This window comes from Aptenodytes patagonicus, chromosome 1 (genome assembly GCF_965638725.1).
Source record: "Aptenodytes patagonicus chromosome 1, bAptPat1.pri.cur, whole genome shotgun sequence".
Classification (NCBI taxonomy): Eukaryota; Metazoa; Chordata; class Aves; order Sphenisciformes; family Spheniscidae; genus Aptenodytes; species Aptenodytes patagonicus.
The window spans coordinates 205,204,703-205,229,501 of NC_134949.1; the positions used below are offsets into that span (position 1 = coordinate 205,204,703).

At 38.8% G+C, this 24,799-nt stretch overlaps 1 protein-coding gene across 5 annotated transcripts in view; it reads left to right on the forward strand.

Moving 5' to 3' along the window:
• Window positions 1–24,799, forward strand: part of ATP8A2 (ATPase phospholipid transporting 8A2) — a 339,748-nt gene that overhangs the window by 45,149 nt on the left and 269,800 nt on the right. For 4 of the 5 annotated variants that reach the window (XM_076328069.1, XM_076328066.1, XM_076328067.1 and 1 more), the window contains exons 3-11: window positions 9,345–9,444; window positions 10,046–10,144; window positions 11,012–11,057; window positions 15,272–15,312; window positions 17,145–17,218; window positions 20,126–20,195; window positions 21,626–21,753; window positions 22,801–22,912; window positions 23,548–23,713. In XM_076328069.1, coding sequence (XP_076184184.1) covers window positions 9,345–9,444; window positions 10,046–10,144; window positions 11,012–11,057; window positions 15,272–15,312; window positions 17,145–17,218; window positions 20,126–20,195; window positions 21,626–21,753; window positions 22,801–22,912; window positions 23,548–23,713 — 836 coding nt within the window. The remainder of the gene's footprint in view (window positions 1–9,344; window positions 9,445–10,045; window positions 10,145–11,011; window positions 11,058–15,271; window positions 15,313–17,144; window positions 17,219–20,125; window positions 20,196–21,625; window positions 21,754–22,800; window positions 22,913–23,547; window positions 23,714–24,799) is intronic. The other variant, XM_076328068.1, reaches the window with a different exon arrangement.

Consider the following 24,799-nt stretch of genomic DNA (forward strand, 5'->3'; position numbering starts at 1 on the left):
AGCTGCTTTTATCCCTACTGTGTTCAGTTTGAAAAAACTTTGTGTATGTGTAACTCTTTGGACCTTTATATTAAAAGGTAAATTATGTTCCATTTTCAGCTGAAGCATTTTAGAAGCTTTGAAATATGTAAAAATGGAACAATATAATTACTTTGTCCAACACAGCTGTAGTTGTGATATTAAATATGTTTGCTTTTATGAAAGCTAACTAGTACCTGTTTTGATTTGTTAATATACATAACTTAAATATTTATCTGTTTAATAGGGGCATTTTTGTACTTCAAAATTAAGTTCAGTAAGAAATGAAACATTTATGTCCTGAAAACTGCCAGCCTCTCTGTACACAGCTCTATGCCACTTAAAGGCAATAATTATAACCTACTCTCAGGCATTCTACACTTGGGGATTGAAGTCTACTAACAGTCTTCATAAACCTAAGACACCCCTGGTTACAGACAGTGTGAGATAGTCAGGTTTCTACAGGGACCCCAACCAGCATTTTTCTTTTCCCCTTGCTTCCAGTGTGCTGTGGGAAAAGGCTTTCTTTGTATTTAAAGTACTGGCTTTTCCTTCTAATTCAGCAGTGAAACACAAAATGGTAGTGGATCATTAATGTTTCCAACCTCTAACTCTTCTACTGTTGGCTTGGTTCAGTGTGAGTGATTATGGTAGTTTGTACACTTGTTACACAGCAGATCAGCACAGTGTGAAAATAGCTCTTTAGCAGAAGTGCCAGCTTGGCTGGTGGTTTTGACTTGAAGTGTGAGGTGTGTTTTGTGGTTTGGTTTTTTTTTACTACCTGAGTTTGCCTGATTGTTTAAACCATAGCTCTTTATTACTAAGTTTGATTTATAATGTGGGGGAGGTGACTCAAAAGTCTTTATCTTATACTTTACAAAAGTGCTGAGATAATTTTAAGTACATTTGCAATTGTCTCCAAATTTTCTAAGTACATTGCATTTGCCATTGTAACCATTGCTCTATGTAATATTCTTATATTCAAGGCCTGGTAATAGATTCTGGTGCAAGTCTGATTTACATCTGAATCAGGACTCCAATTTCAGCCTGAGTGTGACTTGAGGGGGATGTCAGGGGCAGAAGCAGCAGTCAAGGGCAAAATCTACTCATATGGATTCAAGATCCATTAAAAGCATAAGTCTTGTTGAAAAGCTTCTCATCAGGGCAGAATTTGGTGGCTTGATCTATTAGGGAGGTCCCAAAAGATGCATTCTGATATCCAGAAAATCCTCTGTTCAGAGACTTTTCTTCCGTACAGGCAAAAGTTAAATTTTGCTAGAAAAGATAATGAGCAAGGAGGCTGCAATTTTCACTTTTAAGCTGAATGAGGTCTGGAAACTCAAGCAAACTGGTGAGAAGGAATTTCTCATTTCATAAGGCAGAAGTACCACCACTAGGAATTTAGCACTGAAGACTGTAACAAGGCTTCTAGTAGCACGCCAAGTCCTGTGGTTAAACAGGCTGTTGTTTATCTGTAGTCCTAAACTGTCCCATCAGTGTCTGCAGGATGCTTACTGGTGACGAAGTTCTCTGCACAGTCTGGATTATTCTTTAATTTCAGCTCTAAGTTGCAAATGAAAGCATAGTGCATTGCTTTCTTGGCTTGTAAATAGGTACTGTAGAAGCCACTTGTGATTTAGAGCAGTTGGTGCTTTTTCAGTGTGTGAGGTTCTTGCTGATGCTTAGTGAGTCCCTGCTGCTGAAAAAGGAATTGCTAGTATCAATAGCCAATTAGTATTGACCCTTGTAATGTGAATATCCCAAGTAGTGTTCACTATGATCTGCGGTTGAAAATGTGAGTAGTAGTCTGCTATGTGCAAGTGCATTTATCTGCACTTATGCTGTAGACCAGCATTCCTCTTGCACTAAAATGTACCTTTAGTCTTTAGGTAAAACTGCCCCTACTTGTGTTCAGCTCTATTCTTGGTAGAGTTCAGATGCGGTGGCTATTTGTACTAGTGTTTGTATTACATTTGGAGATCTCTTCTGTTGTCATGTGAACAGATTGCTTGCCTGACTGCAGAAAAGCAGTTTGGAATTCTTCAAAGAAGGGATGTATTATTATATTCTGAATGGTACAAGTGTAATCATGTATTAAACTAATCCTCTGCTAACTCTTTTCAGTTCTAGGTAGATACTGTTCTTAACTGAAAAGAAATACTCAATGTTATGTGCTTCTTGTAAATCAGCAAATACTTTATTTTCCTGCAGTGCAGCTGTTGCTGATACTGTAATCTATCACAATGAAAAAGGCTTGGGTAGAAGGATTGTCTTAGCAATTAAATTGTTAAATTAAATTGTTAATGTTAATTTAATTTAATTAAATTGTTTTAGCCATTAAAACTCACTAAAAGTAACTGGTATTTTATGTCTGGTGTTGATGTATTTCCAGACTATGCCAATGTATTTGAAGTTGCTGCATCTTTGGTCTTAGTGGGCTGCTCCTAGGGCCAGAGGCCCTGGACAGTTAAACTGTTGAGTTTTGTCTAGATGAAGTGTCTGGATGAAAAAAAACAAACCCAAACAACAGATGTGAGAGTTCTAGTGCCCTTCCACCTGCTGCATACTGAGCTCTTTGGCATCCTGAAATTGTTGTGTGTTTTTTATCATGATTAATTTCATACATCAGCAGTAGCAACATAGCAGGGGAATTAAACTGGGTCTTTTTCCTCTTTTTAGATAAAGTCACTATTTAAGTGACTTTCAGACACTGGAGCCAAAGCTTAAATGTGGTCTGACTTCATGCAAACAGCTGCTTTCCCACATATTTGTTGAATAAATACTGGCCCATGTTCAGCAGTGTGTGTTCCCTTGTGACTCTGTGTTTCTACTTACTCCTCCGCTGTTTATGATCTCTGTCCAGAGAAATATGTGAACAGGAAGAGACTAAATGTTTTTGGTGATTCTTTGTGTAGTTTGAGTGAGGGTGGAGTCAAAGCAGGTGTCTTTCAGGACTTAGAGGTGGCATGTACAATAAATCACACTTTCTGAAGTCTCTTGCTGTTTACAGTTGTGTGTATAGCCTTCTGCTCAGTGCTACAGACCTTACTGGCTGACTGTTAGTGGCCTGTAGAAAAGGGTAGAAGAGTAAGAAATTCTTTTAAGTTGACCTAAGTAGAGCTCAAGAACTGTAAATGGCTTTCCATATAGTTTCTGTGGACTGTGAAGATACTTGTTCAGTTTTGAGAAATGTGAGTATTCATTTCTTCTACCACCACCCTGCTTGTCACTAAAACAGCAGCTGCTTAGGTTGTGGTGACGCTTGGAATTAAATAATGGCTTTAAAACTGAAGTTAGCAGTCTGGCTTTTAGACAGCTAGCTGACTTACGTGATTTGTTTTGATATTTTCTCAGTCATCTTCATATCAATGCTGTGTGTTTACTGTGAAGCCTATTTTGGGTTTGCACAGTAACTAAATGTGGTACTAAACTTCCTTTATTAGACAGTAGTATTTCTAGGCTAACTGTTCCAGTCAGCTCTATTGAGTTGTACTTGCCAGCAGGGCTACTGAAAAGCAAGGGCATAGTGATGACCTGACAATATTGGAGCATGCTGAAACAATATCATGCCTACAGAGCTTTTAGTGCTGGTTCTAAACAGTCTTTGTCTAATGTATTTGTTACTGAAAAATAGCCAGGAGTCTGTTTCCCTTTCTGTAGGGATTGCATGAATAGAGAACAAATGGAAAGGCCTTTTCTGTTTGCATGCTTTAGGAAAAGCCTCCCGGGTACAGGATTTGGAAGCAAAAATGCTATCACTTCTATTAAATGTGACCACGAGGTCTTGTTTTTAGGTTAAACTGAGCGTAAGCAGTTGTGCTAATGCCTACTCTGTATTAAGACTGCCATGAGCACTGCTGTAGGAGGCCTTTCTCTAGTGGAAGTAGTACTTGCTTTGGCAACATCAATTACATTAGTTTTGGCAGTCTTTTACTGCCTACCTGTGGCAGAAGTCCTGCTGATATTGGGGCAATTTGGCACAAGATACTGTAGGCTAGAAATTCTGAAGAAACCTTACATGGTTAGGAGTTGATCTTATTAAACTAGAATAAGACGACTGTCATGCTTCAGTGGACAACAGTGCATAATGTATTTTCATGTACTTTTGTATAGACCATTGTCTATACAAAGACAACTAAAATGAAGTACTTGAAGATAAGCTTGTCATTAATGCAGCTTCTTAGGAAGTGCAGATAGCTCAGCCAAGCTGGGTTTGTCAGCCTGAACATCTCGCTCCTGAAATGGAACTTGTGCATTAGGGTAGATACCGTTGCTTCTGCTGGCAAGTAGTGTTTATCGATGAATATTGCACTTATCACCCTGCCTTTTTATTAGGCCTTGGTGTAGGACACAACACTAATGATGTGCATTACTATAAGATAATGATGTAAGAATATATTTGAGATGTCTGTGCTAATTTAGATTTCCCCTTGTGTAAGACACTCTTAAACCTGAGTGGTTGGTTGTCTAGCTGACAGCTTGTCTGCTTCTCTTTTTTAATTTGGTTATGTATGAGGTCTTGAATTTAACTTGAAATAAACTGTTCTTCAGAAGAGCTTCAGTGTCTTATTACAGCAGACCCAAACCATTCTGGCCCACAAAAAACAAGTTCTAGTGGAACTTGACCTGCAGGGGAGTTTGTGGGCTGGCTTGATATGTCCTGACTCTTAAACTTGTATGAAAAAAATCTTTTTCCCCCCAAATCATATGATTTGAGAAAAGAGGGCTCAGATACTAAGATGTGATCAGTTCCTTCTGTTATAAAGGAGGGGAAGAATAAGTCTTGCAATCACGCAGTGGTGCCTTTAGTTGCTTCTGGTGGGAGCCCATCCTGTAAAGGAAGGAATCATTGCACTAACAGAGATGAGGGGAAGTGATGAAGTCATTAAGATGAGAACTGTCCCACTGGTAAGAGTTTCACTAGTTACTGGCCACTGCAATTTGAAGCTGCTAGAAGTGTCTTCTGTACACTGCCAAAGTTCAGATGGATTAATACATCTGAATGCTCCCAATCAGTTTCACTGTCTGTGTAGATATTTTAGAACAGATTTATCCCTCTTTTACAGTACTGCAACAACTTTCATAGAATCACAGAATACCAGGTTGGAAGAGACCTCAAGGATCATCTAGTCTAACCTTTCTTGGCAAAAGTGCAGTCTAGACAACATGGCCCAGCACCCTGTCCAGCTGAATCTTAAGTGTCCAATGTTGGGGAATCCGCCACTTCCCTGGGGAGATTATTGCAATGGCTCACTGTTCTCATTGTGAAAAATTTTCCTCTTGTGTCCAATCAGAATCTCCCCAGGAGTAACTTGTACCCATTGCCCCTTGTCTTTTCCATGTGACTCCTTGTAAAAAGGGATTCTCCATCTTCTTTGTAGCCACCCTTTAAATACTGGAACATGGTGATAAGGCCTCCCCTAAGCCTTCCTTTTTCAAGGCTGAACAAACCCAGTTCTCTCAGCCTCTCCTCACATGGCAGGCTTCCCAGTCCTCTGATCATCTCTGTGGCCCTTCGCTGGACCCTCTCCAGCCTGTCCACATCTTTTTGCATAGTGGACCACAACTGAACAAAATATTCCAGGTGTGGCCTGACAAGCACTCAGTGAGATAATGACTTCTTAATCTCTGCTGGTCATGCCCTTGTTGATGCAACCCAGCATACTGTTGGCTTTCTTTGTTGCAGCAGCAGCAGCACACTGTTCACTCTGAGCTTCTTGTCCACCAGGACCCCCAGGTCCCTTTCCACAGAGCTGTTCATGTGAGTATTATCAAAATAACTAATCCTTGGTACTCTTTAGTAGCATGGTAATGAGTTAAGGTATGTGAATGACACTAACCTTTTCCAAATTATACAGAAGTTGCATTCAGAAAAATCTCTGCACTGCCCTAGAAACAGTGGGGCCAGACTCTTGCAGCTGTACTGATGTGTATCAAAACTCACTTATTTAACAGGGTTTGGTAGTGTTCCGCCTGACTTGCACAGTGGTGTAACTTGAAACATGACTTACATGAATTAAGTTGCAGATATAAAGGAGACAGATCTTCTAATGTTTACACACCTGTTTAAACATCAAACTTGTGTAGTTAAGTGAGGTTTGCATAGTTAACAGCTGTTGTGTTAGGAAAAGTCAGCTTGTTTGGTTTCCTGTGTGTGCTCCCCTGCACCCCCTGTCACAACCTGTTCTATGAGCTGCAGACCTGGTGTTCTTGGAGTTGAATACCAGGCACTTCTTTGAAGATAGGATGGCTCTGATTTGGGCTGGTCAGAGGGCTAACCTTCGCAGATATTTATCTTTAGTGACCAAAATTGTGCTATGAATGAGCTGCCTGAATTTTCTACTTGTTCACCTGTAAATTTTAACTTCTTTCTGAGCTTTGATTGTCCTGAAGTCATCTAGAATGCATCTATCTGTTGGGAGGGAGCACAAAGTTTTTTGGTGTTTTTTTATTTATAAGTATTGTGTTTGTCCTTTAGAGAGCTGTTCTTCAGAGCCAAATTAATCAAATACTCCTGCCCAGCTTAGGGTATTAGCTTTTTGTAAGAAACTTTCTTTTTGAATAACAATATGCACCTTCTTTCTATACTTACACACGATTACTGTTCTGGGTCTGCATGGTAACAGCTGAATGTGCCCCTTTCTAATTAGAACTGTACCTATTTTCTACCATGCACATGTAGGCATCTGTCATGTTACTTAAGCAATGGATGGAGTGACTTAAGGCTGTTCTAAATGAGCTTCATACATATTATTGTGTTGGCATTAACAGGATCATTAGAGTAAGAATATTGTTTGCACCAGTTAGCTGTAAAGTTGGTAAATGGTAGAATGTTTAATGGATGTTTCAGCTTGATTGCCATCAGACATTCTTGCTCTAATATAGTCCTAGCAATGTGATATCCAGGGGAATACTATAGAAATCAAGAGTTGGCAGATTTTTATAATTAATATTGCTTGGGGAATTCACTTGTAGGGTAGGTCTAAACTATTAACTTGATTAACCCATATTTTTAAAGTCACAAGGTACTTCTGAGACATGTATGTTTAATTATGTTCTCTATTATAGGAAGATTGTTATATGTGGGACCAAGCAAATATGGCTTAAAACAAAAAAAAACTTACAGTTGGAAGAAACTAATAGCATTTCAAGGAAATAATTTCTCTTAATTTATACAATAAGTGTACTACATTACATGCTGTAAACCTGGATGCATATTTTCACTCAGTTGGCTTAGTTGGTATAATTTATGTTGAAGTATGACCACCTGCAACTTCTGTAAAATATCACATTGGGTATTTTAATACATGATTCTGCTGGGCAGTAGTAGCAATAGGAAGTCTATAGGCTGTAGTACTAGAAATGCTGTTGTGTTGCCTTTTTTAGAGATCCATTTAAAGTAATAACTGATTTGCATCAAACCTAGTAGGGGTTTGTAATTGCTTGAATAGGAAACTAGGTGAAACTGAAATATAACTACCACAGTCTAATAAGATGGGATCTTAATTGTTTTTTAATTGATCATTTTGTTTAACTTGCCCCACTGATTCTACTCTAGTGTCCAAAATGGAGCTTCGTATAAGAAATTGTGCCATGTTGTCCCTTGTTACACTGCTGCATCTTCCAGAATCAAACAGTATCATTACATGGGGATGGGGAAGAAAAGAGGGAGAAGAAAATGGTTAAAGCAAATAAATGGTCTTGGAGAATGCTGTTCTCTAACCTTGTACATACAAATATAAGAGAACCCACTGAACTTAATTGCCTGTAGGTCAAGGTTGTAGTAAGAGTTTTCTTCATAGCAGTCAATTGTGAAAGGCAGATCATGTAGGTAAAGCATTTGATTATACTAGTCCTTCATGATTTGTGAATAGTAATGCCATGGACTTCAACTGATCTGGAAGGCTTATTGGTGGGAGAGAAGAAGAAAAGCATTTCACATAGAGGACCAGCCTTAATGGAAATGTGCTTGTGACACTTCTAGCAAACATCAATAAAACAGCATCTTGCCTGTGTTTGAGGAGTTGTGTTATTAGTGCTTCAGGAAACAATTTTCTCCTTTCTTGAAAGGAGTATCTTGGGGTTCTCAGTTCCTTGGAAATACAAGCCTTCTTAAACAACAACAAAAAAACAAACACAAAACCCCAAAACACTTCCCAAAAACCCCCAAACAAACAAAATGATACCCCAAAACACAAACATAACCTCCTGTCACAGGTTGTCTGGCTCTTGCAGAGCTTACATTTGGTGTCTGGGGGAAGACAACTGAACTACAGCTGCAAGCACTTGGCTCTTAAAGCTCCAACTCAGGCTGATGCCCAGTAGTTAAGAGGGGAAGGTGCTGTGCTAATTCAGTGGGGGAAAGAAAGGCAGAGTTGCTGCTCTTACTCTAAAAATATTTTTTTCCTTGTATAATGGAACACTACATGCTACTAGATATACTCAGTCTCTCATACAGCTCAGACAGTGCAAGGAAACTCATCATGCTGCAGAATCTATCTCAAGAAGGCATGTAGATGACAGGGTTGTAACGAATGTGTTCAGAGAGTAAGGACTTGCACCTAAGAGTCTTAATTTGTTTTAGGTTGTTTTTGGTAACTTGACAACATGGGGGTGGCTTATAGAACTCGTTAAAAAAATTGAATGGTTAAATCTTTTTGTTATCTTGGACGCTCTTTTCCTGAACTTGTACTCATGCACATCATGGGTTTGGTGTGAGGAAGACAAGAAATTACACAGATTGAGACTATTTAGTGCAGTATACTTTTGTTTTAAGGTAGAACAAATAGTAATAGAACTACTCAGGGAAAATAGCTGGGAAAGATTAATCTGAAAGTGTGTAGTATTGTTCTGGAAGATTATTCATAACTGAATATAGAGTGGTTCTGAACTGGGAAATGAGGCTTTTTTAAAAATAGCACTGCAGAATTTCTAACTCCTCTTACGTTCAACTCTGCCTCCCCTGAGCACTTACCCCTTATCAAAACATGGATTTAAGCACTTGATTGAGTGCTTGGAACTGAGGTAAAAGGTTGCCTGTTCATGGTGCTGAAGTCTGGACGTATAGTAAATTATCTGGTGGTTTATCCAATAATAAAGGTGATTAAAGTGGGACTGTCAGCCTTCTGGGTCCGTGTGATACCTCTCTTGTTCTGTACAGCTCTACCTCATAACACAGGCAACTTACTTCCTCCATGTTTTATATTTGTCTTTTACTGTGTGATCTTTCTAACACTGGCTTTTAGAAGCCTACTTGAAACTTTTTGGTCATAAGCCCTCTATGATTTTCCAGTGAAGTACTAAAATAAAAATCTTCTAACCTGCAGCACAGCCAAGTACAGTGTGGTGACATTTCTACCTCGATTCCTGTATGAGCAGATAAGAAAAGCTGCAAATGCATTCTTCCTCTTCATTGCCTTACTGCAGGTATTGTTTTACTGGTTTGCCTTGATTATAAAATGAAATTGTAATGCAGTAAAAGTTGTTTCAGTTGTTATGCTTAACTGCAAAGAAATTCTTAGACATATTTAATAGGAATATTAATGAGGTATGTACTTCATAATTGAAATCAGAAGGCAACTTAGACTTTTTTCCAATGTAGTTTATAAAATCAAGCTACTTTTATTCTTAATAAGTAAAAACAAGAAGTAGTGTCGTAAAACATGGAGCTATTGATCATACTGAGAAAAGCATTTGTGGATTCTTGTGAAACTGCTGACTGTTTAAATAGTCCAGATTATCACTGCTCCCAATTGAATTATATCAGTTGAATGCTTCTGTTGTAAAGAGAGGAGAAATAGAATAAAAGGCATGAACAACAACTTTATCTTTAACTTTATGGTGGTAGTTTTTTCAAACCTGCTGAGAGCTTAGGCTAGTTTGCCCACTGAAATTGGATGTCAGTCAGGCACAAATTAGAAAGCTCTGCGTCCTCTCTTCTGAGAGCTTTGCATAGAGTTCTAAATTTGCTAGAAACTAATTTTAAATACAAATATAAAACAGGTATCTCTTCTCCCTCTGTTCACAGCAAATTCCAGATGTCTCTCCAACAGGAAGATATACCACCTTGGTGCCATTGCTATTTATTTTAACAGTTGCTGGCATCAAAGAAATCATAGAAGACTATGTGAGTATGATTATGGGGAAGGCTGTGCTAAAGACAGTGTTTCAAAAAAGCCACAAAATGCCGCAAAGCTATGCATCTCTCAAGTCTATTGAGTCATTGCGTAACAGCAGCAAAATATCCTTTTGACTGCCAAAGCTCTGAACTTGTCTAGAATTTCTGTAGCATGCTGAGATAAATCAAGCATTTTCATTATAATGGTGAACAAGGAAACAACAGAAGTCAGGACACTTGTTTCTACATCTTCAAACTTGTTTATTCATGCTTTTATTAGAAGGGCCTGGCTAGAAAGACACTGTAGAGTCCTGAGAGATATGTGGCATTTCTAGTTGGTCTTGAAAATGGGCAAGGGGGAAAGCAACTTTAGCATAGAGAAAACTGTTTTGGGGAAAATCTACGCTAACTTCCTTGGATACTGTTTATAATAGAGGTCTTCCTGCTTTGCAAAGTTCTGATGAATAAAATAATTTAGAAATCAGTCTAACAAACAGCACATAGAATGTATAGTGCAGCTGTCATCTAAATATACTGTTCCTCTTGTTTTTCTTCCAAAAACCAGTTTTGGAGACTTAGTTTTTTGCTGTTGATCCAGGCTTGAGCCTGACTTCCAGCATGGGGACTCTCACTTTAAAGTTAAATTATATTCTTTTACAAACCATTTGGATTTAGATGATCTGTGTGGCTGTTTTAAACAAAAAAAACCCCCAACCCCCCCCTCCAAAAAAACCAAAAAACCCCCCAAGAAAACAAACCATAAAGGGAAAAATGACCTAATGTATCATCTTGCTGTTTGTCATGTTTCTAGCTCTAATGGTTTTGAAATCTAATGAAGCGTAATGAGGTGTAATGAAATGTTTTGTTTCCTTGCAGAAAAGGCATAAGGCAGACAGTGCAGTGAATAAAAAGAAAACAATAGGTAAGACTAAACAGTCTCTAAGTTAAATATTTAAGTGCAAATAGTGAATACCAGAACACTTACTTTTGGACAATTCTATTGCTTAAACAGTCATGATGGTGAGGAAAGTGTGTCTTTTTGGACTAGGTAGTTACTGGTATGTTAGGATTTTACTTTAAATGTTTCAGACTGATGCTGATAGTGTGACGCTTGGGAGTGAGATGGTGATGGTGGGGACTATTAGAATTTATAAGCTTGTGTAATTTCAAGGTTGTCCAAAGTTATACAGTTCTCCGCTCCTCCAAGAAAACCAAGCAATTTTCTCCCTTGCCAAACTCTATCCTGATTATTCTTAAAAAAAACCAAACAACAAAACACCCACAACAAAAAATGCACAAAACAAACACTCCTTCCCCCCAAAAAAACTAACCAACTAAACAAAAAACCCCAACAAACCCTTGAAACACTAAAAATTGGTGTCAAAGAATTTTTAAGTAATTTTTGCAAATGCTGCCTGCTGCCCTTAAAATACAGGAAGAGCTCAGGGGATTTTATGGATTTGCTTTCTTGAAATGTCACTGAAAGAGAATTTAACACTAATATCCTCTGAATGCCTGCATATATCCCTAATGTACTGACACACTGAATACCTGAAGACGTCATATTTGTTTTCATCTCCCTTAACTGAAAACCTGTGCAGAAAACATGAGGAGTTTCTTGATGGCTGCCCTATGGTCAGTCTGTGCTGCAGTCACAGGATCTCTGTGTTCCTGTGTTGGACAGCTCCTTCGCTGCTCCTCCGTGGAGATCTGCAGATGAAACAGAAACACAGGGACTTGACCTTTGAGTAGAGCCCCTTCCTCCCAAACACATTTAGCTTAAGTGTCAAGAAGCTAGAGAAATGCTTAAAGGAACATGAGGAACTGAACAACCTGCTAGCTCCATGCATCAGTTAACAGGCAAAATGTTTGCAGGACTGTTTTCAGTGAGTTGTTTTTCCTTCGTGCTTGAGAAGGTAAGGTGATCATTGAGATTGTATATTAATGAACACCAAAAAGCATTGCTTTACCAGTTCTTCAGGGTAATTTCTCTACAAGAGTTAGGGAAGATGTTTCAAGTGCAAGAACGCTGAATTATTAGTCATGAGAAGTCAGCAATTAACTGGCTGTAGCACAACAGGCCTTGTTATATGTAATATGAAAGACTGCTCTTTCAAAGGTCACACAGGCAGTTCTAATTCATTTGTAGTTAGAGAACATGTGCTAACAAAGACTTCAAGGGAAGTTTATCAGAGTAATTGTGGAGACACAACCTTAAAGAACACAAGGTATTCTTATAGAGCTAAGTGGAACTTAGCACTTGAAAAATTTATTTTAGTTCAAGTTTTATTTCTTACGTTTGAATACTCTAAATACAATTTTCAAAATGATACTTAAAACTATCCTCATCTTTCTTAAGAGGAAGGCTAAAGAGGCTCATTCTTGAGACTTGTATTATGAGAATGAAAAGCTAATTTACGTTCAAGGTGGGATTAAGATGAATTAAATTTAGGTTCTGTATGTGCCTTTAGGTGGTTCTTATAGCTGAGTGAGGTCTAGTCAATGCAATCACTACAGAGAGTAGTTCAATTCACACAAAACTAGACATCTACTAGCTGCTTAGCTATGTTCTGAACTACACTGACTGCAATGGCCAGATGCTTGCTTCAGTAACATTCATGTAGGCTTTGCTTTTATCTTCGTGTTTAGTTTTTTGAGCAGTAGTGTATCTTCAAAGCACGTTTCCTATATTAAATTGCCCATTGAAAAGATTGGTTTGTTTTGCAGAGTGGCTTTGGTATGTAGGAATTAAATTCCCTTTGGAGTTGAGGGAAATAGAAATTGAAAGTTCTGCTTCAGGTGAGCACTGTACATCTCCATTAGGAGCTGGAGTGTGTTAGGCTCTGAGCCAGTGTTTCATGTCTTGGATGGCTTCATGTGGTGTATGTGGAGATGACCCTGAATCTAGGGACCAGACTAAATGTAATTCCAAGTGAAGCCCCTGAGCAGCATATTACATAGATGTAGAGAGCTCAGTAATAACTTCTGATTTATGATCTTCTCATTGTCAAATAGAATAAGCCATGAGCATTTAATACTGTATGGGATGCCCTTGAAGAGTAGACGAGCACAGGGCCAGCAAACTGTTGCACAAGACTGATGGGAAATGCTTGCCCTTCAGGAGCAGCACTTCAAATGGCCTCACACACCTAGGTGGAGTGACAGCATTAAGTCCTAGATCTAGAACATTAAGACTAAAAAACAGTGTATTGAAGTCTTAGAAGGCTTATATCAAAATGCTGGGTTTGAGTAGAAGAAGTCTTTTTAGATACTTGTTCTTTGTTACTTTAACCAAATATCTTTGGCAATGAATAATTCATCAATTTTACTCTCCTATAAACATTCTGTACTTCTATAAAACTGGGTTAAGCAGAGCAGAAGGTGCAAAATTGCAATCCCAAAATTTCTGAACTGTTTTATGTCTAATGGAAACTTTCTCTTTAGATTGTGGGGTTATGAGTCTTAAAGAATAGCTGCTTCAGTAATTTGCTTGACTAATATTTTAGTTAAATTTATTTCAGTAGGCATGAAAGCTAAATTGTTTTCTTAAGTAAATTGTCTACAAGACCAAGTTCATGGCACTTGAAGCTACGAAATATCTTTGCAATGATGTGAACTGTTTGCTGAAATGTCTCCAGAATTTTCTGGTGGAACAGGGAGCTGTTTAAAGCAAGGTACAGGAGATGTTAAGCGTTGCAATTCTTCTCTGAGAGTTTGGATTTTGAGTCAAGGCTGCAGGTATGTGGCTTTTTCACTTGAGATTCTGGGCTCAGGCCTTCTCCTGTGTTCTGAACTAAGCAGAGCTCAATTCAAGCACAGCTTAGAGGGAAGGAAGGGGTGCAACAAAACTGTTCTTCCCCTAAATTGCATATACTTGTTTGGGTGGAAGCTCAGCAGTTTAGACACATCACTAACAGTACTTCTGTTGCTGCCCACCCATTTTTTGTTAAATAGTTTACTTCACTGTGATCCGTCCTCTGTAATGTTAAATCTCAGGATTCAGTGCTTCAAAGTGTGTGGCCTGGGGACAGGAATCAAGAGGTGGTTTTCTTGGGCTTGATCTGGTCTGACAAATCTTGCATTCCTGTTTGGGGAGTGCCCTAACCTGAGTAGGATGGCTGAGGCTGTATTCAGTGGAATTGTATCTTCTGGGAATTTGGTATGATTTTCAAATGAGCTACGTATGTGAATTGCATAGAACTGAGGAGAAAACTTATTCAAAGTAGGGCGCTGTCCTCTTCAACTTTCATCTGTTGCACACCACAGTCTTTGAACATCTTTTAAAAACTGGCAGCAGCTGCTTTCAGTGAAGGGTTTGAGTTTGTGCTCAGACCTGGACTGGATTTTGTTGCTCAGCAATGATTGGGCATAAATTTTTGACCTTGTTGTTTACGCTAGGGTAGTATTAAGTATGCGTAGAAGCATCTAGAGGAACTATTTGGGTGGAAAAGCAGAGTAGATGACCAATGAGTGGGTCAAGACAGCAGTATAGGACTTTGGCACTGGAGAAGCCAAGGCCTGTTTCAGTACCTTGTTTCCTTTTTTGTTTCAATGTGAGCTTCAGCATTTAGGATTCTTCTTCTGCCAAAGCTGATCTCTGCTTTTCAGTAGGACTTTGAGCCTGCTTGACGATTAAGCCTCAGCCCTATAAGGGCAATTTATATGGTAGTGAGGTTGGATATGTCAGAGTCAAAACATAACGAATAAAATGCAAGGAAAACGGTGAAAAGCGAAAATTCTGTGGTTAGTCATATATATAGAGTAAAGATGCTTCCTGGTACTGATTGACAGTGGGCAATAATGCCCTTTGTTTTAAGGAAGGTCACTTCCCAAATGAGCAACAGCACTGCCCATCTGCGTGTTAGTATGAAGTGATGCCAGGAAGAAATCAGGCCACCAACTGTTGTCTAGCAGGTGATAAAAATGATATAAATACTAAGGGCAGATTCTTCCTCCTTCTTGGATGCACATGCCTACAGCTGTGGACAAAAGTGTGGTCCCAGCTTCTGAAAAGTACTTTTCTGATGTGTGTTAGTTCCCATTCTGGTCAATGTTCACTACTGCTGATAAAGTTGTTTTGAAATTTGTCCAAATCTTGGGTATTTATTCTAATCTAACTTTAAACTTTCTTTCTAGTTCTAAGAAATGGGATGTGGCAGAACATTATGTGGAAAGAGGTAAATAAAACTGGGGATGGGAGGGAATGGAAGGTGTTCAAGAATTACTTTTGTTAGAATAAATTTGGAGGCCTAGAGTTAATGCACACTGTGAGAATTCCCTGTGACTTGGGGTGGGAAGGATCCTTTCTGTTATAATAGTGAAAATTGCCCTGAGCAAGGCACCTGAGTACCCATCTTGAAATCCTAGTACTATGTTTCTGTCAAATGCTAATGAACTGTTGTAAGTGTTCTTGCTTGGACAGTTAATATGCTCCAGAGTATAAACAGTATTTTGTTTTCAGTCCACATCTAGAAGAGTAACTTTCACTGCAATGCTGTACCTCCCCTGAAAGTTGAACAGAGACTCTTTTTGCTACCTGTGCTAAAAAGTTCTTAGGTTTTGAGGCTAATTAGTAAGCTGTTTGCTCAAGTAAGGAACACAAGCCCTGCTGCTGCCTCAGGCACTCAGGACCCATGTTCTGTGAAGCCCTGTGCCAGGACCTGGTGAGCTTTATTTCTAGAACTTGCTGAAATCCCTCAGGATGTATTGATCTAATTGTGGCTCTTAATGTCTCTTTAAGAACAAAATTAGCCCTGTTAACTAATAAATGAGGAAAAAGTACACAGTTTTAAAACCTCTGGGAAATGAGACTCACCTCAAGAGACCTAAAAGCAAGCAATCCTGCTGAAGTGTTAGGCTATAGTAGAAACTAAAGCTTGCCAGGGATTCTGATGGCTAATGCTGATGCCTGTTATGCTGTTCCATGTCCTATTTGTAGTGAGGACACTGAATTGAAAGATATTTAAAGTTGAGCCTGGAATCTAGTTTTCTTATACCCTTAAGCACTTCTTGAATTGGCCTGTGTCTGCATCTGCATATTGTCCAGGCTTGCATTTACTATTAGGGAATAACAGTTCTGTACTATCCACCTTGTTTACTTTAAGGCAGACTTCTTTTCTTTTTTGTGCTGAAATTGGTAGGGAATTTGTTTTCAGTGGGATCAGAGTAAGACTAATGAATCTGCCTGTTCAAACATGCCATCTGTTTCAATTTTTATAAATTAATGTGTTCAAAATATTTTAAGCCCATTTCAGACTCTCAGGAGTGCATGGGTGCCAAGCAGTCTGATACTCATCAGGCAAGCCTGGCTTACTGTTTTGAGAGTGTTACTTGGTCCTGCTTAGAATGAAAGTCCCATGCATGTGACTCCCATTAAAGGTGCTGGAAACTGTTAAGTCTTCAGTATTGCAGAAATTAGGACTTGGCACATCTCAAGTGACTATAGGTCAGGGAAGAACTGGTTGATACTATTTACCTGTACAGATGATGCTCCTTGCTAGTGACTAGTACAAGTAGCACATCTAAAGAGGGCTAAGGGAAAATGATAGTGATGACTGGAGTAGGTAAGTAATATGGAGAAGGAATAGAAGAAACTCTTGATACTTGAGGAAAGTAAAGTTTAAAAATAACTCTTTTACTAGGAAAAAAATCTTTCTGTAGGTTAAATAAGACTAAAGGAAAAAACTCTCAAATTTGGATAATGGCAGGATTATAGAAGAAAGTAATTTTCACTAAGTATAAGCCGCAGAAATTCACACTTTCCAATTGAGTATATCTATTTTTTTTCTATAGAGAATTGTTTACTTTGCATTCAGAAAAGGGAAGGCTTTCATACTTCCAAACTTGCAGTGAAAAGTATTCTGACTTTCAGAAACACTGTCTTTAGCTGTTCTGTGCATGATGCTGTTCTTTTGACTGGGTGAAAGAAAATAACAAACTAACATTCCAGACAAGCGAACTGTTTGTTTTTATTTTCCATGCTACTGTACTCCTGCCCCTGACTCAACAGGTAGCAGTAGGAGATATTGTGAAGGTCACCAATGGGCAACATCTTCCAGCAGACATGATCATTATATCTTCCAGGTATCCTGAATGGGTGTGGAAATGATGTGTCTGATGAACTGAGGTGCAGAGGACTCTAAACTCTGTATTTGCTATTAATAAAAACAGACATCAGATGGCACTAATTCTTCTCCACTGCCAAAACAGTGCTTTACTAGGCAATGATTCATGTGTCATTGTAGATAAGTTCTTAAGAAAGAAGGCTTCTTTAAGACTTCATAGTATTATGTACCTGTAATTCGTGAAGTGTATCATTGAGTTTGTTTGGAAGACTGAAGGTCTGTTACACAAGCTTCATGTGGTCAGTTGCTCTGTGGCCTTCTGAGGATACCTCCATTTAATTAAGGAAGCTTAAGTTTTCTTCCAATTAATTCCACTGAGTTTCCAGCATATTTTCCTGCCCCTCAGGAAAGATTTCTCTTTCAAACAGTAATTCTAAAAGGCTAGTGCAGCTGGCAGCTAATAACTAGCCAGCAAAATAGCTTTTAGGCTTCATTTGTTTACTCCTTGTCATTGATACAGTGCACATATAGCCTATCCCTAGCGTGGTAGCAACAGTAAATGTTGAGTACTGCTCACTTTTTTGTGAACTATGGGACAACTTGTTTATACTGATGTACTGGGAAACAAAGCTTGGTTGCTAGTTCCTAAAAGCATTTGAGTGGTACTTGGCTGCTAATCTAGATCGTATATTGAGTTGAATAACTTGAGGCCAAATCAAGACCACTGTCCACTTAAGTGAGATTTAAACAAGAGGCAATAATGCAGTTCCTGTTATTGAACATGCTTCTTTCTACTAGTCAAACCTTATGACACCTTGCTCTTCTCCATAATTTCCTTCTGTCTGCATGCTTTTCAGCAGTGACTGCAGGTTGCTCTGGTCTCCAGGTTACAGTTCTCTTAAATGACCCAACTTCTAAGGGAACTCGTTTTCTAAGCTACTGCATTTTCTGTTCCATCTTTGTGCTGTTCCTGGGAGGCTTCACTTTTTTTTGAAAGCTGTATGGGGAAGCTCAGTCTTTGAACTGTCACATGATCAAGGATAGAGGTGTCTTGATTCCATGGTATACAATATTGTATTTTTAAAAACAAACCCCGAATCTTAAATAAGCAGTTGTCAACTTTAATATGCAGTTAGTTAGGCTACACTTTGACATAAATAACTTGCTCTTTCAGTATTGAGGAGTATTTGTTCTACTTGAGAACTTTTCCTCTAATGTATTATACTACAAAACCTTCTGATTTATTTCTTAACTTGCATGGGTCAGCTTTTTGTTCTGTATTATTCTACTAACCTGCTGTCATTGATAATCACATAACTGGAGAATTTAACCCAAAGTATGTTGATTTGGAAGAAGCTTTGCTTGAAGTAAATAGCAATTGCTATGGCAGTTCTGCTTTATAATTGGTATTATTCCCATGATTCTTTTAAATGACAATACTAAGTGTCCTCAGTTCACCAGAAGGCTTTGCATGCTCTGAAAGGGTGGGGTCTTGTGCTTGTATGTGTTAATTTTCTGTGTCTGAGCTGACTGTCAGAGGTGGAATAAACTGTTGTTTTTATCTTGAGTCTTTTTTCCTATGTAGAATAAAGGTGAGATCAAATGAATTTTATATAGAGTATAAACTTACATGAAGGAAAAAAGATTTGAATCCAAACACAACTTTGTATGGAAACACTTCCACGTTTCTGTGGAAATGAGGAATTGTCTTGCAAGAGGTCTCCCTCCTGAGTTAACCACTTCAGTTGTAGTTGATAAGGTGTTTGTGACAGAAGTAAAATTGGAACCAAACTGGACTTAATCTGGGGCTTTCTTGGGTTCAGATGCAGGTTGCCTGTATAGGAGGAGACAAAGAACAGACTCTGAACTTTTTTTTTAAGAAAAATTCTCTGGAGACAAAAATCTAGCTTCTTACTATGTTAAAATGTACCTGTCTGTTTCTTAACAATTTTTGTCCTAAGGAGCCTTTATTACTGACTTTTCTGCTGATTTAAGTACACTTGCTGTTAAAGCAATTGGTTACTTTGGAAAAGAAATAGCAACATCTCAAGAGTATGAAAAGTGATATGCTGAAGAAGCACATGTTTGGGTCCAGATGAAAAACTGATATTCCTTAGCAGCCTGAGAAGGTAGTTAGGAAAAACAGTTTTGGTGGTGCCATACAGAGGTTTTAAATCTTAAGGGGCATGTCAGGAAGAGATCCATGACCGAAGTACCCTTCCTTATCACAGGTGCTACCTATGCAGAGCTCCTCCATGTTAGATGTAGATAAGACCTTGACTAATGGAAGATTCACAGTTCTGTGAGGAAGATTCTGTCCCCCCCACCAGTGGTAAGGGCAGAAGCATCTCTGGAAGATGCAGATCACAGCCCTCAGTTTCAATCTTATTGTACCTTTTTCTGATTCTCAGAAAAACCCAAACTGACTAGCAGTGACTTCAGATGTACCTCCACAAGTCCCTCAACTTTAAGGTGTTCTTGTGGCCATGACCTTTTGTGTGCGTGGTTCATAGATGGAACTCAATAGCAGAGAGCACTACCCTCTTCATCCAAGCACATCCCCTTTTTTACACTGTTCAATACTTAGTATTTTATCTATAGCTCTTGCAATCTGAAGCAATTTTATGGATTGCAATGTAAAATAGTCCACTTTGGGCATCTAAGTTTATCATAACTTGTTAAATTCTTATTAACCTTCTGATTTAGACTTGTCTTTCTCTAGAATTTGTTGTATGAGAGTGTTCATATCCAAAGACATCTCTGTAAAATGTGTACTTTCAGCTGGCTCTTTCATAGTCACATACTACCAATATGGATTTTTGTCTTCTGCAGTGTATTGAAGAAGTGTATTGTGGACCATTTTAGTGCAAAAGTAGTATACAAAAAGTACTGAGTTTTAATATTGAAAATCTTATGCTCCTTACAGTGAACCACAAGCTATGTGCTATATTGAAACAGCTAATCTCGATGGGGAGACGAATCTTAAAATACGACAGGTAAAACAAACTAAATTTCGCCTTTTTTTTTCCATTTAGGTATCTAATATTAGCTACAAAGCAGAGTCTAGCTTGCATGACAAAGATACAAGTACTCTTTTTAAAAAAAAGCGTATCTCCTTCCAGGTGGCTGTAGCCTTCTTTTCAACAGATAAACCCAAGCAATAATGCTTCATGGGCAAGTGTAAGGAACTAATCTGGAGGAAGTATTATAAGCCTACAAAGGCAAATCAAACAGACCTTGGCTGTGTTTTGCTGACGGTCCAGTAAGTGGAACTGAAGTGCTGTATTTAAAAAAAAAAAGGCAGCTGAGCTTGTGATGAGAGCTGCAGTTTCTGCTGTCACAAGTGCCAATGTGTCCGTTGCTTCTGCCTCTGCAGAGTGCTCAAAAGGACCTTTTATGTTTAAGTTAATTTGTTCCCTCTTTGTGGTAAATAGTAGAACTTATTTGGATATTTCTAGTTTTGTTGAAGAAATACTGTTGATTATGGTGTTTAGGAGTAGTTCAGAATCTTTGCCCTCTTTCGTTACAAGAAAAGAATTTGGATTAGGATTTTGAAATACAGATTATTTGTTTTTAAAAAGCTGTACACTTGCTGCTTGTTTACTGTCTTTTGTAGAAATGTGATTTACTGTTCTGGGTCAGCCCAATAGATCAGATCTTGAGTTCTGTCAGATTTTATTTGCTTCAGGACACATGCTTAAAACAAACAAAAAAAAAGGTTGTGGGGCCTTTTAAGACCTTGTTCTGGCTTGCAGTGCTGCAGTCAAAATCCGGCAAAAGAAACACTAAATGGATCACTTAACCAAGTGGAGGTTTTCATAGACAGATGAAAAGCAATGGAGTGTTGTATGTGTACTCTCAGATGGAGTAGCAATATGTTAGGTTACAGTTGCATGATGGGTTGATAATTAACCTTGAGTAGGATCAGAGCATAATGGCTGCAGTGACCCAAGAGAGACTACACTTAAGAGTGACTATATTTAGCAGCAGTAACACATCAGTGGAGCTATACTTGCAGAGTAAAGCTAGGCCTGTTTATACTGCTTGTCTCCTACTTCCTTCTGCACATGAGCAACTTCATGCTTTGTGGATGGGACTTTCCTCTTAGTTACAGAGAGATCATGTAAGTAATATAACTCTTGTGTAGAGGGATTCAAACCAATCCTATATAAGCAGGATCCTGTGTGTCCGTAATGAATCTTCGTTGCAGGAAAGAGTTATTGAATACCCATTAAAAACAAAAACAAAAAACCCCCAACCCCATCCTCCAAACCGTGCCCCCCCCCTCCCCCCAACAAACTCAACAGAAAACCTCCATGCATTTAATTACATTGGCTATCTTAGATGTTGGAAGAAAGCACCATTTTCCTAGGTTGCCTTCTAATAACACTTTTGACAAGAATCTCCTTTGGATTGGTCTCTGCAGGGATTGTCTCAAACTGCGAGTCTCCAGTCAAGAGAAGAATTGATGAAAGTATCTGGAAGGATAGAATGTGAAGGACCCAACCGTCATCTTTACGACTTCACTGGAAACTTGCGCTTAGATGGTCAAAGGTATTCACTTAACCAAATGAATTTATGGCTTTGTTGTCAGGAAAAATGTTTCCTGTGTGCGTTGTCTGCAACACTGAGCATATGCATGTTTTTGCTGGGGAAGAGGAGGGTAATAATTAACAGTTGTCAATCAGAGCACAGGCCAGTATAAGATAACATAGTTCTGTCTTCCTATGGAGTCTTCTGCTTGTTATGGGAGAGTTGGTTTCTTTGGAATCATAGTGTGTTTGTTATCAAAAGTAACACCTGAAGAGAAGGAAGAGTGGGGGAATAGCTGAGGTTTTTAGGGCTGCCTTGTTACAGGAGGTACGCAGAGGAAATGGGAAACCCTTGTCTTCCAACTAGAGCCAAAGGCTGCACGAAGTTCAGATCTATAGAGAAAAATTATCTTAGAATCTGGAGTCTTTATCAGTGTGACTTTGGTCTGTTGCAACTCTTGGAAGAAAAGAACTTAGTTTTAGTACTTGAATTCATAGAATTTGAAAGATCAGTAGGAACATACAGGTTTCATCTTGCTGTACCTGTTTTCCTGCACAAAAACTGTATTCCTTGGGCAGCTCAGCTGAATAGTGACAGGTGCAAGAATAGAAGATCACTTCCATCCCACTTGAAAATCACATGGGTAATACAGTTTTCCTAAAATGTTTGTTAAACGGCATATGTGAGGTTATAGTGTGCTTGCAGTGGATGGTGTGTTTGCAAGTGTGATGCTTCTCTGTCTTTGATGTGAGAGAACATATTAGCCAAGGTAAAGTGCAGAGTAGGCTTATGGCTGCCACATAAGCTCAAGTTTTGGGTAACTAGAACAACTCCCTTGTATCACCTTTGCCCTACTGTGCTTTAGCAGGGATTAGACTTACAGGTTTCAGTGCTCTCTTGAGTTGTGTGGACAATGTAAGTTCATTATATTACTTTCCTCCTTTTGTGGTTTGTTTGGGTTTTTTGTTTTTTGGTTTTTTTTTTGGGGGGGGGGTAAGGCTGAAAGGAGGATTATTTTCTTAAAGTGCTATCAAGAATTGAAAGATATACATACTTCTTGCTTTGCAGCCCAGTTCCTGTTGGTCCTGACCAGATCTTGCTAAGAGGTGCACAACTGAGAAACACTCAATGGGTCTTGGGTATTGTTGTGTATACAGGACATGATACAAAACTCATGCAGGTAAAGTTTTTAAGGAGATCTAGAGTGTGTTCTGATAGAAGTTGGTCATCTTTCCTGTGTTCTACGTGTCTCTGACATGAGTTCATGAAATGATTTGACTCATTGTAGCTGTTTAAGACCTGGAGGCTTTGAGGACTACAAGGATACTGTTGTCCTTGAGGTTGCATGTGCACATGTGTAAACACTTATTGAGGTATTTGTCTCAAAACACTTCAATATGTAAGCAAAGCTAACTGTATTTTATCTTAATTTATCTGGTAGCTGGACAATGTTGAAAACTGAGGTTTAACAGCTGAGGAGATGGTAATGACCACCTACAATTTTAGCACTTGGAGATAATTAGGTTGACTACAGTCTCTGTATTGCCTTAGTGGCAGGGAGCGCTTGGAGAGACCAGCAACATATATGTGTTGCTCACCTCTGCTGACTGTCAGTGGGATGGACAGACAGGAGATGAGCATACTAGGTCTTTAGAACTGAATGGTTCTCTTACTCCAATCTCCTGTCGGTTTTGGAGTTGTCAGGAGTATTGGCTGACAGTATAATGGGCTCTAAAAAATAAAGACTGAGTTTGCCTCCGCAATTCCCTCTTGTATCAGCCATTGCCAGACACTTTTTTTTCTGCTGCTGTTCAGAATTCAACCAAAGCACCTCTGAAGAGATCAAATGTGGAGAAAGTGACCAACATGCAGATCCTGGTTTTGTTCTGTATTCTCCTGGTGATGGCCCTTGTGAGTTCTGTAGGTGCCTTATTATGGAACAGAACACACGGCGAAGTCGTCTGGTACCTTGGCTCCAACAGTGAGTATGCAGGCAGTGTGCTAGGAATGTATTGGGCTGTAGGGCCAGCCAGGCTCTTAGCTTTGCTAAATGAATACGTAAAATAAGAAACAAAGAAAGAAACACAAGAAACAGAGCCTGTTGCTGACTTTTGCCCAATATTTTTTTATGAGGATGGGCTGGCATAAGTGAACTTGCTGGTGAGGCTTCTGTTAATAAAACCTTCTAAAGGTTAGGTAAATATCACTGGGCTACCACCCAGGGAGCAGGGAAGAAACAGAAGAGGGGCCAGAGTTATTCTTGGATGTTTGGTGTTCAAGTTCTTTCAGCTCTGTGGAGGTGCCATGCACAAATTTGTTTTTAGAGCAGGTCATGTACTGCTGCCTTATGTATCATGTCTGACTGTACCTGACTGCAGGATAGCAGGTATCAGTCTGATACTTCAACTTTATGCTTGGGTACAGAAGCAAAGGATTTATCTAGCTGTTTTTTCAGTCAGAAACGCTGATCTGCTCTCGTTGTAGAGAAAACTGTTAAATGCCAAATGTTATGATTTTGTATTTATTGGATAATGTTTGAGTTGTTTTGGCTTCTGACTATTATTTTGTAATGAGAACTGATCTCTTAGTATGCTTATTAAGGGTTTTTATTTGATTTCATTCATACTCCTTGAATTTATTAGTTCAGATAAAGATGGGCCGTATGCAAACACTTAAGGATTAAATAAATTGCTCTCCAGTAGACTTCTGACTTGAGGGGTTTACATTAGCTAGCTATAAAATGTGTTGTTACAACCATCTTGAGATGCAGACCTGAAAACAATTCTCACAAACTGCAAGTGGTCTTTGTGCTGGTGATTGCAAAACAGATGGCAGAGGGTGTCGTCTGCGGTTTAGGAACTGCAATTGTGATATAATGAAAAAAAATTCATATAGGAAGAGCATGGAAGTGTCTCACTGGACGCTGGCTTTTGGTAGTTGTAATGTCTTTTAGTAGCAGTATCGGCAACTTTAAAAGTTTCTTCCCTCCTCTTTGCTTTTTAATGAGGCAGTTTAAATTTGTGCCTTCCAATGATGGGAAGTAATATTGGAAAAGGTTAGTGGAACA